This window comes from Caretta caretta, chromosome 23 (assembly GCF_965140235.1).
Source record: "Caretta caretta isolate rCarCar2 chromosome 23, rCarCar1.hap1, whole genome shotgun sequence".
NCBI lineage: Eukaryota > Metazoa > Chordata > Testudines > Cheloniidae > Caretta > Caretta caretta.
This window is the reverse complement of record NC_134228.1, coordinates 15013152-15027988: the sequence shown is the minus strand read 5'-3', so window position 1 is coordinate 15027988 and position 14837 is coordinate 15013152. Positions and strand designations below refer to the sequence as shown.

General features: G+C 48.8%; 1 protein-coding gene across 17 annotated transcripts in view; it reads left to right on the top strand.

Annotated features, from left to right (window-relative positions):
- Positions 1-14837, top strand: part of WNK3 (WNK lysine deficient protein kinase 3) — a 58229-nt gene that overhangs the window by 14388 nt on the left and 29004 nt on the right. For 16 of the 17 annotated variants that reach the window (XM_048833011.2, XM_048833006.2, XM_048833003.2 and 13 more), the window contains 3 exons: positions 9843-10015; positions 11488-11708; positions 12403-12560. In XM_048833011.2, coding sequence (XP_048688968.2) covers positions 9843-10015; positions 11488-11708; positions 12403-12560 — 552 coding nt within the window. Of the gene's footprint in view, positions 1-7050; positions 7166-9842; positions 10016-11487; positions 11709-12402; positions 12561-14837 lie in introns of those variants that run through there. The other variant, XM_048833018.2, reaches the window with a different exon arrangement.

Sequence of the window (14837 nt, the reverse complement as noted above, 5' to 3'; positions counted from 1 at the left end):
CCATTCCCTGGTTCACCATAAACTTCCTTGCGTGACCTTAAGGTCACATCATTTAGCCTATCCGGGGTTCACTTTCCCCATCTGTATAGCGCTGCCCTGCCTCTCACAGGTGTCATGACAAGTCAAGGTTATGAAATGCTTTGAGCGCCGCAGGTAAAAAGTGCTTTGTAATTTTATTTTGGGGAAGTCCTATAGATGGGGTCAGACTCGATGACTCTGGTCCCTGCTGGCTTTGGCATCTGTAAGAGCCTGTTACTTTTTTTTCTTTGATGATGATGATGATTAAAAATCTCTGCTCATGCTTTCTTTTTAAAAAAGGCTCAGAAATCAGAAGGCCAATAATCCCTTCTCTCCCTGACACTTGAAATCTGGTGAGATCCGCGTCATTGTTTTAGGTTGGACAAACCCCAATGAAGGATGGTACAGGTTTACTTGGGCCTGCCTCAGCCCCGGGGGCTGGACTGGTTGACCTCTCAAGGTCCCTTCCAGCCCCCCGTTTCTGTGTTTGCCTGACGTTCAAGCCAGTCTTGTGAATTTTTGCCTCGGGGGTTTGTGGACGCTTGGGGCCGGCACATGCATGAGGCGTGTGCGGATGCAGCCCCCCGTGGCGAGTTTTCTGTTACTTCTGCTGTCGGCTCTTCCGCCAATCACCTGGCCAGGCTCAGCCCTGCCCCTCAGAAAGGGGCGGACGGCTGCCCGTCACCCTGCCCGGGATTGGATCCTTGTGTCTGTCTGTCTTTGTCTGTCTCCACCTGTTTTCTTTTTATTTGAAAGGGAAACTCTGTGGGGCAGGGGCCACTTTTTTGTTCTGTCTTTGTACTGTGCCTGTTACAGTAGGGTTTCTGGTCGGGGGGGCGGGGCTGGTAGGTGCTTCTGTAATACACCTAATAATTAGCAACAGAATACGGACCCTGGACTTCAGAAAAGCAGACTTTGACTCCCTCAGGGAACTGATGGGCAAGATCCCCTGGGAGAATAACATGAGGGGGAAAGGAGCCCAGGAGAGCTGGCTGTATTTTAAAGAATCCTTATTGAGGTTACAGGGACAAACCATCCCAACGTGTAGAAAGAATAGTAAATATGGCAGGCGACCAGCTTGGCTTAACAGTGAAATCCTTGCTGATCTTAAACACAAAAAAGAGGCTTACAAGAAGTGGAAGATTGGAGAAATGACCAGGGATGAGTATATAAATATTGCTCGGGCATGTAGGAATGGAATCAGGAAGGCTAAATCACACCTGGAGTTGCAGCTAGCGAGGGATGTTAAGAGTAACAAGAAGGGTTTCTTCAGGTATGTTGGCAATAAGAAGAAAGCCAAGGAAAGTGTGGGCCCCTTACTAAATGAGAGAGGCAACCTAGTGACAGAGGATGTGGAAAAAGCTAATGTACTTAATGCTTTTTTTGCCTCTGTCTTCACGAACAAGGTCAGCTCCCAGACTACTGCACTGGGCAGCGCAGCATGGGGAGGAGGTGGCCATCCCTCTGTGAAAGAAGAAGTGGTTCGGGACTATTTAGTATTTAGAAAAACTGGACGTGCACAAGTCCATGGGGCCGGATGCGTTGCATCCGAGAGTGCTAAAGGAATTGGCGGATGTGATTGCAGAGCCATTGGCCATTATCTTTGAAAACTCATGGCGATCGGGGGAAGTCCCGGACGACTGGAAAAAGGCTAATGTAGTGTCCATCTTTAAAAAAGGGAAGAAGGAGGATCCTGGGAACTACAGGCCGGTCAGCCTCACCTCAGTCCCTGGAAAAATCATGGAGCATGTCCTCAAGGAATCAATTCTGAAGCACTTAGATGAGAGGAAAGTGATCAGGAACAGTCAGCATGGATTCACCAAGGGAAAGTCATGCCTGACTAATCTAATTGCCTTCTATGATGAGATAACTGGTTCTGTGGATGAAGGGAAAGCAGTGGACGTGTTATTCCTTGACTTTAGCAAAGCTTTTGACACGGTCTCTCACAGTATTCTTGTCAGCAAGTTAAAGAAGTATAGGCTGGATGAATGCACTACAAGGTGGGTAGAAAGTTTGCTAGATTGTCGGGCTCAACAGGTAGTGATCAATGGCTCCATGTCTAGTTGGCAGCCGGTATCTAGCGGAGTGCCCCAAGGCCGGTTTTGTTCAATATCTTCATAAATGATCTGGAGGATGGTGTGGATTGCACCCTCAGTAAGTTTGCGGATGACACTAAACTGGGAGGAGAGGTAGATACGCTGGAGGGGAGGGATAGGATACAGAGGGACCTAGACAAATTGGAGGATTGGGCCAAAAAAATCTGATGAGCTTCAACAAGGACAAGTGCAGAGTCCTGCACTTAGGACGGAAGAATCCAATGCACCGCTACAGACTAGGGACTGAATGGCTCGGCAGCAGTTCTGCAGAGAAGGACCTAGGGGTGACAGTGGACGAGAAGGCCAATGGCATTTTGGAGTGTATAAGTAGGGGCATTGCCAGCAGATCGAGGGACGTGATCGTTCCCCTCTATTCGACATAGGTGAGGCCTCATCTGGAGTACTGTGTCCAGTTTTGGGCCCCACACTACAAGAAGGATGTGGAGAAATTGGAGAGAGTCCAGCGAAGGGCAACAAAAATGATTAGGGGTCTGGAACACATGACTTATGAGGAGAGGCTGAGGGAACTGGGATTGTTTAGTCTACGGAAGAGAAGAATGAGGCGGGATCTGATAGCTGCTTTTAACTACCTGAAAGATGGATCCAAAGAGGATGGATCTGGACTATTCTCAGTGGTAGTGGATGACAGGACAAGGAGTAATGGTCTCAAGTTGCAGTGGGGGAGATTTAGGTTGGATATTAGGAAAAACTTTTTCACTAGGAGGGTGGTGAAACACTGGAATGCGTTACCTAGGGAGGTGGTGGAATCCCCTTCCTTAGAAGTTTTTAAGGTCAGGCTTGACAAAGCCCTGGCTGGGATGATTTAGTTGGGATTGGTCCTGCTCTGGGCAGGGGGTTGGACTAAATGGCCTCCAGAGGTCCCTTCCAAGTCTGTTATTCTGTGATTCAATAATGATGTACAGCACCTAGCACAATGGGCTTCTGGGCCAGAACTGGGGTTCCTAGGTGCTACCGTAATACACCTAATAAATAATACCATGGGGTTGCACTCTTCACTGAGCTCACTGTATGCACCCTCCATCCCCCCCACAAACTGCTTTGAATGCCACTCTCCCATCCCCCTGTTGCTGAGACTCCCTGCAAACACCCCCCCCCAATCGCCCCTATGCCAAGGGCTTTGTGTGTCGCCCCAGGTCCCTCATCTTCCATACCAAGGTCCCTCATTTCCCCATTTCAGTGGCTCTGGGTGCCCCCGTTTCCATTTGTCTCCAGGCCCCCCCCCCCCCGCCCCCGTGAGATCAGTGCCTCATTGTGCTTGGCGCTGTACAGACACACATGCTCAGATCGTTGCCGGAAAGAGCCTGTAATCTAAACAGAGAAGACTGCAAAGGGCGGGAGGACAAGAGGATGCACGGGAGGCAAATAGGAATCGTAAAATGAACCAAACTGTCCTCCTTCCAGAAAAAGAAAAAGTGTGTATGGGGGGCATGTGATTTCATCCAAGGGCTCAGGTCTCTTCACTAAGCAAACCTGGTGGTCTGTGGGGACGATAGGGGATATGTACTGCTTAAGGAAAACCCCAGGCTCGGTAATCTAGCAGAGTAAAGCAGAAGAACCAGCCACTGGAAGTTACAGCCAGACAATTGGAAATAAGGCACCAGTGTTTCCCAGTGAGGGTGATTAACCATTGGAACAAACTCCTGAGAGAGGCGTTTGGATTCTCCATCTCCTAATGCCTTCAAGGCCAGATGGGACACCTTTCTGGAAGAGGCCTGAGTCAAACACAAGTTATTGGGCTCAGTAATGGGGGAGCTAATTGAAATTCACCAGCCTGTGCTACCTAGAAGAATAAATGATCTAGTGGCCTTAAATGGTTGGAATAGCAGGATGATTCAGGCTACTCCTTCATGACTGGGCGTGTCTAGGCAGTGCCTCAGTTTAGGACAGGAAGTGGAAGAATCATAGAATCATATGGACCGACCCTTGGGGCACTCCGCTAGATACCGGCTGCCAACTAGACATGGAGCCATTGATCACTACCCGTTGAGCCCGACAATCTAGCCAACTTTCTACCCACCTTGTAGTGCATCCATCCAGCCCATACTTCTTTAACTTGCTGACAAGAATACTGTGGGAGACCGTGTCAAAAGCTTTGCTAAAGTCGAGGAATAAATCCACAGAACCTGTTATCTCATCATAGAAGGCAATTAGATTAGTCAGGCATGACTTTCCCTTGGTGAATCCATGCTGACTGTTCCTGATCACTTTCTTCTTGTCTAAGTGCTTCAGAATTGATTCCTTGAGGACATGCTCCATGATTTTTCCAGGGACTGAGGTGAGGCTGACCGGCCTGTAGTTCCCAGGATCCTCCTTCTTCCCTTTTTTAAAGATGGACACTACATTAGCCTTTTTCCAGTCGTCCGGGACTTCCCCCGATCGCCATGAGTTTTCAAAGATAATGGCCAATGGCTCTGCAATCACATCCGCCAATTCCTTTAGCACTCTCGGATGCAACGCATCCGGCCCCATGGACTTGTGCACGTCCAGTTTTTCTAAATAGTCCCGAACCACTTCTTCCTTCACAGAGGGATGGCCACCTCCTCCCCATGCTGCGCTGCCCAGTGCAGTAGTCTGGGAGCTGACCTTGTTCGTGAAGACAGAGGCAAAAAAAGCATTAAGTACATTAGCTTTTTCCACATCCTCTGTCACTAGGTTGCCTCTCTCATTTAGTAAGGGGCCCACACTTTCCTTGGCTTTCTTCTTATTGCCAACATACCTGAAGAAACCCTTCTTGTTACTCTTAACATCCCTCGCTAGCTGCAACTCCAGGTGTGATTTAGCCTTCCTGATTCCATTCCTACATGCCCGAGCAATATTTATATACTCATCCCTGGTCATTTCTCCAATCTTCCACTTCTTGTAAGCCTCTTTTTTGTGTTTAAGATCAGCAAGGATTTCACTGTTAAGCCAAGCTGGTCGCCTGCCATATTTACTATTCTTTCTACACGTTGGGATGGTTTGTCCCTGTAACCTCAATAAGGATTCTTTAAAATACAGCCAGCTCTCCTGGGCTCCTTTCCCCCTCATGTTATTCTCCCAGGGGATCTTGCCCATCAGTTCCCTGAGGGAGTCAAAGTCTGCTTTTCTGAAGTCCAGAAGATGCTGTATCCAGTGAAACCGCAAGAGAGAATTTTGGGACTGCAGAATGTGGGTTGGGATTTGACCAGGACATATGTGGTCCTTCGGGGTGGGGATTGTAATGACTCTTACCCCAGATTGCAGCCCCTCGGAGGCATTGGGCTGCTGCCTTTAATAACCACAGGAGCTTTGGTCTTAACTTACCATGGTAAGCTCTTTTGTGCACTTCTTTGTCTGGGCAGTGCCCAAAACAATGGGGACTTGATCTCAGCTGGGGTAGGGCCTGTGTCTCACTGTGTCTGGGCAGCGCCCGGCACAATGGGGCCCTGATCTCGGCCGGGGTCATTCAGCACTACCGTATTATGTGTAAATAATCTAGAATAACGGCTCGGTAATCTAGAACACTTCGCATCTTTTCAGCACAGCTCCCAGCTGCAGCCGTATTACTGCTTACAGATTTTTCCCCTGCAGGAGCTGGCTAGGGTCCCCACAGCTGGCCTGTCCAACAGACATAATCCCCCAAAGAATTTGTCATCTCAACCTCCTTATCTGGGGGTAGAGTATCTATAATAATCTATAGTGGGTGTCCCGAATAACACATCGATCGGAAAAGCCGGTGGGGAGGGAAATGTGCTATTTTAGAGCAAATCAGGCCTTTGCCAGTGAAAATTCTCTTTGTTTACCAGGGAACATTGAGCTTCTGAACAGTGCTGATTCACAAGCCAGTGTGTTGCTGGTTGTGGGGTCCCCCCCCCCGCAGTGGGAGGCAGAATAGTTACCATAAACATAATAATTAGTTTAATCTTCTGCACAGGGAGTTTGATCTGCCGAGCCTGGTCAGAGTTTTCCACTCCTCATGCATCCACGTTCATGAATGAATGAACTCAGGGCAGTTTGAATGGATGAATTCAGGGCAGTTTGGTGGCTTGCGAATCTGGAGAGCCGGCCGGGTGGGGGAGTGTCAGCTTGGAGCAGTGCTAGCTGTATAAACGGAGCCTACTGTGGTCACCTTATTTGTTCCCGCAGTCATTGATCCAGCTGGCCAATCAGTACCCTTCCCCTCTGTGGCAGAATGACAGGGGTGCTAACGGGGCCCCTGAGTCGGAGGGTTTGCGAGCAGAATGTTCTGTAGCAGGACCCCGGGTTTGACTGTCCTGTTGTATGTGTCAACTCCCTCCTGAGTCCCTCTGCAACTCCCTTTATGGCATGAATAACGTTGCTAACCCTCCAGGATTGGCCAGGAGTCTCCAGGAATTAAAGATTAATCTTTAATTAAAGATTGTCATGTGATGAAATCTCTAGGAATACATCTGACTAAAATTGGCAACCCTAGGCCTGAAGCCAACCATCCTGCCGCAGCTGTAGACTCCATGTCTGGCAACCTTCGCGTGTGGCTCAGTGCGTAGAAACAACTTTGCCTGGTAGCCCCATCTGTCTGTGGTGGGTCATCATCCAGTGAGACAACGGCAGAGCCAGGCCCGGAGCTGGTCCAATAAACCTTTAGCTTTCTCCTCGAGCACCTCCCAGTCGGTGGACTTTGAGTCTCAGTACGGGCAGCTGAGATAGAGAATCCTTGTCTCTGTTCTCTGGGGTGAGGTGTGGGGGGAACTGAATCATGGAGGAGCAAAAGTGACTTGACCAAGGTTGCACGGGAAGTCTGTGGCGAAGGCAGAAAGTAGACCAGAGGGGGATAGACTCAGTGGATTGTAGCCCCTAGCCAGGCCCAGATTAACAAGTCTGCAGTTGTTGCACTTGCAGAAGGCCCTGGCCAGATGGATCACAATGCCAGTTGCTGAGATTTGGCCTGCACAACAGAGGGGCAGTCAGGCCCTGTGAATGCAGCGTGGGCGACGGGAGCGAGCCGGGATTGGGAAAACCAGCCCTACCCTGGGATGGGAGGGAGCGGCATGCTGAGCTGGCAGGAGGAGGAGGTGCTGTGAGTGGCCCAGAAGGTATTGGGGACAGTGGATGGGTGGGGGGGGAGTTGTTGATGGGTTATGGGGTGAGTGCGGGGTGATAGGGTTGGAGGCTGCAGTGAGCGTGGGCATGTTTGCATGAGGACAAAAGACTCTCCATTGAGGAGGGCTGGCCAGGGGCTCAGAGGCCATGGTGATTAGCCGTCCAGAAAAGCAGGCCAATCCAGCAAGGATTTCCTGTGTTTGAACCTTCAGCATGTCTTCTGTCAGTGCCAGACTCAAACACTTCTCATTCTCCACAAAACTTCAGCTGCTTCTCATTCCTGAGCCAGGTCCCTTTGTTTACCTTTGTGTCTGTTTGAGAGAGATATGCATCTAAAACCCAGTGATGCATCCGATGAAGTGAGCTGTAGCTCACGAAAGCTTATGCTCAAATAAATTGGTTAGTCTCTAAGGTGCCACAAGTCCTCCTTTTCTTTTTGCGAATACAGACTAACACGGCTGTTACTCTGAAACCAGTGTGCTGGGGCAGCCCTCCCTTCCTCCCGCCCTGCCCTCCGAGGCCAATTCCCTCCAATGGGGGAAATGGACGGGCATTTAACAAGTCCCTATAGCCCTGCATGGATGGGGATAGTGTATGCAGTTGGTAGTCCACAGATTAATTGGTCTTTTTTAGGTATTGCCAGGAGTGATATTTGGCCTTGGGGAATGAAAATCAAACCTCTTAAACTGTAGCAGGGAAGGTAATCTGGTCCTAAATGCCTGCCTCTTTTCATCAGCAAGCCTCCCTCCTTTCAAATCTCCCAGCTATCAGCAGATCTAAGTGCCACTTAAATGACTGTTTATTTTGGCTTATTAAAGGGTAAGAGGTTATGTTGGAAGGGCTGTGCCTTTGTAAAGCCACCCGCAAGAGGAAACTCTGAATGTGAACTACCCCCAGAAACTGGGTTATAGAGAGGAGCGTCAGCATTTAAATAAACTTCCTGGGAAGTCCTGGAAAGTGGTCAGGCCAGTTCTGAACTTGCAGTAACGGCAATGAAACAAAAAAGAGAGGGGCACAGGGAGCGGAAACCTCTGCAGGTGAAGAGGAGGAAAGGCCAGCCTTGCCAGCACTCTGCCAGCTGTAGGTCCTTGGGCAAATCACTTGAATTTCTCCATGCCTCCGTTTCCTGGTTTCTGTCTTGTGGGGGGGCAGGGGTCCGCTGCTAGAACCCTGGGTCTAGTTCTGGTATCCCCGGTTCGAAAAGGATGATCACCATATTGGGGTTGGGAAGGAATTTTCCTCCAGGGCAGATTGGAAGAGGCCCTGGAGATTTTTCGCCTTCCTCTGTAGCATGGTGCATGGGTCACTTGCTGGAGAATTCTCTGCTCCTTGAAGTCTTTAAACTATGATTTGAGGACTTCAATAGCACAAATATAGGTGTGAGGTTTTTTGCAGGAGTGGTGGGTGAAATTCTGTGGCCTGCGTTGTGCAGGAGGTCAGACTAGATGATCATAATGGTCCCTTCTGACCTAAATATCTATGAATCTATGAAGTAGAGAGGGGTCAGAGAAGAGCCACAAGAATGACTAAAAGATTAGTAACGGTGTCCAAGAGTGAGACACGCCAGGAATTTGGTCTATATAGCTTAACAAAGAGAAGGTTAAGGGTTGACTTAACAGGGTGGGGAATGAATAATTGGAGCAGCTTACCAAGGGTTGTGGTGGATTCGCCATTACTAGACATTTTAAAATCAAGATGAGCAGATCTTTTAGAAAAAATCCCTTAGTTCAACTGGGAATTAATTCAGGGAAGCCTGGTGGCCTGTGTCACACAAAAGGGCAGACTAGATGCTATGAATCTATTTTATGACCCTAAAACTGTTGCCTAAAAAGCATCATCCTAGTTGTGATTTATGGGCATTTTACATGTAGGTAGATATGGTCCCCTGCCTTAAAGAGCCGAGTTCGTCGCCTGAGTTGGCAAAAATGTATTCACTGAAGCCTTGTCTGTACAAAAAAGCTGTAACGTTTTCACTCTCCCAGGCTAGCTCTTCCCTTTACTGTACCAGTATAACTGCCTACCCATTAGGGCTTCTGCTGGTACAAGGATACCGCCCCCCTCGTCCACACAGCTACGCTCATGCACTTTCAAGGGAAGAAGAAGCTCACCAGAGGGTTTCCTAGATTTGTAGACGAAAAGGGACAAACAGATGAATAGAGCCCTAGGCCAGAGGGACCACTGTGCTTGTCTAATCTGACCTCCTGGATAATGCAGCCGATAGGTCTGCCCCCAAATAATTCCTTTTAAAAAAATCCCATCTTGATTTAAAAATTGCTGATGCTGGAGACCCCACTGCCACCCTGGGTACTCTGCTCCAGCGGTGGATTCCACTTGGTTCAATATTTACGTCGTCTTTCCAGTCTGAATTTGTCTAGCTTCAACTTCCAGCCATCAAACTGTGTCAGACCTTTGTCTGCTAGATTGAAGAGCCCATTCGAACCCTTGTGTTCCCCACATAATCTGGTCACCCCATAACCTTGCCGTGGCTAAGTGAAATAGATTGAGCTCCTGGAGTCTATCTCAAGGGAGTTAAATGTCTAAATACCTTTGCGGCTTTGCGCCAAGGTGCGGCCACAGTATAATAGCTAGACAGTCATTCAGCTGTGACTGTCGGGAGTAACAAGTGAATCTGCTTTATTCCCCCTTCCCCAAATGTTCTCCCCGTTCCAGGACAGGAAGCTAACCAAAGCAGAACAGCAGAGGTTTAAGGAAGAAGCAGAGATGCTAAAAGGCCTACAGCATCCGAACATCGTCCGGTTTTATGATTCCTGGGAGTCCACGGTGAAGGGGAAGAAATGCATTGTGTTAGTCACTGAGCTGATGACTTCTGGCACCTTAAAGACGTAAGTCTGTCTATCTCCTCTCCCTGCTTTCAGTCATACTTGGTGCAGGCCTGCTGAGTTTTAACATAGTTGCCCCTTAGTCTTGTGTTCTGTGCAGGGGTAAATAACACTTCCGCAGTCACATTCTCCTTACCAGTCATGATTTTACAGACCTCTGTCATACCCCCCTTCACGTCGTCTCTTTTCTAAACTGAACAGTCCCAGTCTTTGTAATCTCTCCTCATATGGCAGCTGTTCCACCCCTGAATCATTTTTGTTGCCATTCTCTGGACCCTTTCTAATTCTAATCTATCGTTTTTGAGATGGGGTGACCGGTATTCCAGGTGTGAGCCTGCCATGGATTTATATAGTGGCATTATGATAGTCTCTGGTTTATTCTCTGTCCCTTTCCTCATGGTTCCTAACATTCTGTTAGCTATTTTGACGGCTGCTGCACGTTGAGTGGATGTTTTTGGAGAGCTATCCACAATGACTCCAAGATCTCTTTCATGAGAGGCAACAGCTGATTTAGACCCCTTCATTTGTATGTATGGTTGGGATGATTTTTTCTGTTGCTTACCGATATTGAATTTCATCTGCCATGAGTCTTATTTCGGTCTGGTCTTTTTAAACCCTGCCGGAGTTCTGGCCTGGTCTACACTACAGAGTTAGATCGATGGAAGGCAGCTGATGTTGACCTAACTCTGCAGTGTCTACCCTAAAATTTCACTCCCACTGACGTAACTTGCCTGCTAATTAATAACGCCACCTCTGTGAGCGGCAGAGTCAAGGTTGATGAAGTTAGGTTGACACGGCGTCAGTGTAAACGCTGCGTTGCGTACGTCGACCGTTGCCGGCTTTGAGAAGCCATCCCACGGTGCCCCACGGTGACAGTTGAATCGAGACAAGTGTGCCTGGTGAGGATGCACACCACCAACATGAAGAGCAAAGTGTTGACATGCACAAGTGATGTAATTACTGCGGCGGCTCTATGCTGACGTCAGTTAGGTCGACTTAATTTTGTGGTGTCTCGACATGGCCTCCGTGTCCTTCAGCGTCAGCCTTCCTGAGCCAGAGTCGTTAGAGTTGATGGTCTTAGCATTATCCCTTAATGACTCTTAAGTGTAGATGATGAGCGAGTCTATGCCAGCTTGCAGAGAGACCCCCTAGGGAGTCAAACCCAGGTACCCCACGGTTATTACCGGCTTGCTGGCTAGTCCAGGTATGGGATGGGGGACTTGCTTTGAGAAGGGTTGACACCTTGGGGTTGGCGTAAAGACGAGAGACTTGGTCTTGGCACATAGCTAGGTCTTTCCAGTGTCCCGCACAGTGAGGCCTGTAGCTCCTTTCCCAGACAGACAGCAGGTATTACCACACTCGCCTTGTCTCAGCAGGCTGCTCGGCGCTCTGCGTGCATCCCCACTATGGACAAAGGCTGTGCTGGTAAAGCCTCTCCTCCTCTCTGACCAGTCCATGGTTCTCCCCCTGCCCAGGTACTTAAAGCGATTCAAAGTCATGAAACCAAAGGTCCTGAGGAGCTGGTGCCGACAGATCTTGAAAGGCTTGCAGTTCCTCCACACCCGGACCCCGCCCATCATCCACCGGGACTTGAAATGCGACAACATCTTTATCACGGGACCCACGGGTTCAGTGAAGATCGGCGACCTGGGCCTGGCAACCTTGATGCGCACGTCATTTGCTAAGAGCGTCATTGGTACGACAACGGCGCGCTCCCTGCTCAAGCAGCCGGCCCGGGGTGATTTGGCATGGTGCGGGGGGGAGTCATTTCCCCACTCTCTGCCTCAGATTCCCCCTTTATAAAATGGGGATAACCACACTGACCTCCTTTCTAAGTCGCTATCAGTGTGGTGGACATTCTTTGTTCCTAGATGTATGTATCTACTGTTAGCCGTATTAAAACAGCCTGATGGCATTCAACCACCGCAAACCCCACAGTGTATCCCACACGTCACGTACAATCTCAGATGTCCTTTTCCGAATCACTTAGCAATCTTTCTGGCTCTTCTCCTCCACTCACGCTGCAGTATGGCAAAATAAAATCCTCACCTATCACTGGCAAATTGCAGCAACAAGCCTGTGTTCATGCAACCAATTCTGGCTGGGCCGGGCTTTGAACTTGCAGCGTCTGTAGCATGCAGTTAGTTCAAAGCTTAGCTTGTGTATGTCTCCGCATACTGTGCAGAGATACCCTATGAAGCTATCAGCAAGGTGGTACCTTGACTTATTCATTCCACCTCTTTTGTTCCTGCTGATGGGGAGGTGGGAATTCAAGAAAAACGTCCAGGAGGAGTTTGATGTGTGGGATGTGGTGTGGCAGCTTGTCTTGCCTGACTAAAGGCTTGCAGATCAGAGAAGCTTTTGAAAGACATCCCTCTTTCCCTCCACAGGCACCCCCGAGTTCATGGCCCCCGAGATGTATGAAGAGCATTACGATGAGTCGGTGGACGTGTATGCTTTCGGGATGTGCATGCTGGAAATGGCCACTTCCGAGTACCCCTACTCTGAGTGCCAGAACGCTGCCCAGATCTATCGCAAAGTCACCAGCGTAGGTGTAAATTTAACTTCCTCGTTAGCATAAACTTGTACATTGGCAGATTAGGGTGGGTAAGCCTATTACTCAGCACTAACCTTGCTGTGCAAATCGGAGGCTAAACTTAGTCTGTTTGGAGCCGCCGGCTGAGTAGTGCCCTTTCCGCATTGGTCTCGGGGCGCAACACGCTAGTCGCTTCCAAAATTGTGTACCGACTGTAACGTGCCACATCCCCAGGCTCGGTTTCAGTCTGTGGAGGCTGAGCGGCGTCCTTGTCTCAAACTAAGTGCCCCAAACGCTAGTCACTGGGAAATCTTGACCCTCTGGGGAGTGTGTGTGGGAAAAAATGGGGAACCTGATCGTAGCTGGGGTGGGCTGGGGGAAGGGGTGGCAGATCTGTGCAGCGTCTGGCACGACAGGGACCCCGGACCTAGTCAGGGGCTGTGCAGCACGCAGAATGATAGGGGCCCTAATCCCTGTCTGTGTATCTCACTCTCTCTCACACACACACACGCTCCAGGCCTCTCCTTAATATGCATAAAAAGGTGGAAGGATGCTAACGTGACTCTTTTCAGAGTAGCAGCCGTGTTAGTCTGTATTTGCAAAAAGAACAGGAGGACCTGTGGCGCCTTAGAGACTAACAAATTTATTTGAGCATAAGCTTTCGTGAGCTACAGCTCGCTTCATCGGATGCATTCAGTGGACGTGACTCTGTGTTAGAAAGAGTTTTAAGTAGAGGTGTATCAAAGTTGCTTTTCTAGAACTGGGGAATGGAAGCTGCCAATTCTTTCAATACATTCTGAAGCCCTGTTTACTGAACCTGTCCAGAGCAGGAGAAAACAACATCAGCGGACAAACAGACCCAGTTAATTCTCAGCAGAGTCACGTGTAATTATTGTGACAGAGGGTGGAAGGGCTGGCAAGTGTGGATGAAAGGATGAGTCAAATGGATTAGAATGGATTTGTCCCCGGTTCCACATTATGTAAAGCTCAGAGGTTCTGCTTTAGCATTTTAAAGTAGAGGCTGGAAGTTTCAGAGTGGGATAAGGGAGTTGACAGAAGGGACTGGCCGGGTCCTACCCTCTGTGTGAGGCAGCTCAGACTAGGTGACCATAATGGTCTCTTTTGGCTTTAAAGAGTTGGCAGAGATCTCCCCCTGGCTGATGCTAATTTTTAATGTGTCTTTGAATCATAGAAATGTTGGGCTGGGAGGGATCTTGAGACATCTTCAAGTCCAGCCCCCTACTCTGAGGTGGGACCAAGTAAAGCTAGACCATGCCTGACAGCCATGTCCTTAAAAACAGCGATGCCTTTCCAGATCTGAACTACCCTTATAATGAGAATTTTCCTAATATCTAACCTCAGTCTCCTTTGGTCACCATCCACTTTATAACAGCCCTTAAAAGATCTGAAGGCTGGTATCAGGTCCCCCCGAGTCTTCTTTTCTCAAGACTAAACACGTCTAATTTTTGTAACTGTTCCTCAAATGTCAGGTTTTCTAAACCTTTGTTCATTTTTGTTGCTCTCCTCTGGACTGTCTCCAGTTTGTCTAGGTCTTTCCTAAGGAGCGGCTCCCAGAACCCCACACAGTACTCCAGTTTAGGGCTCAGCGGGGCCAAGTCTTAATACCCCAGATCCTTTTCAGCAGTACGATGGCCCAGCCGGTTCGTCCCTATCTTGTAGTTGGGCATTTGATTTTTCCTTCCTCTGTGGAGTTCTCTGCACTTGTTGTTAGTGAATTTCATCTTGTTGATTTCAGACCAATTCTCCAATTTGTTCAGGTCGTTTTGAATTCTAATCCTGCCCTCCAAAGTGCCAGCAACCCCTCCCAGCCTGGTGTGATCCGCAGGTTTTATAAAACCGCTCTCCAGTCTGTTATCCATGTTGTTAATGACAATATTGTGTAGCCCCAGCCCTGGGACTAACCCCACTAGACATGTCTTCCAGTTTGGAAATAGCAGGGAAGCTCAAGAAGACTGAGAAAGTGCTCATGTCATGCCGATATTCCAAAAGAACCAGTGGGATGACTTGGGTAACATTCGCCTGGCATCAGTCCCTGACACGGGATTCAGTTGATAAAGAATGAAAGGATCGGAATATAATTCATGCCGGTCCCCATGGTTTTATGGACAATGGGGCTTGTCAGACAAAGCTGGTAATATTCTTGATGAGATTTAGTAGGTTGGTTGATTGAGGTAGCAGCATAAATATAATATACATGTGATTTCCCCTATGGAATAGCAGTAATCGAAGCCACACTTTGTAACTGTACCAGTGCGGTCCCTGTTATTA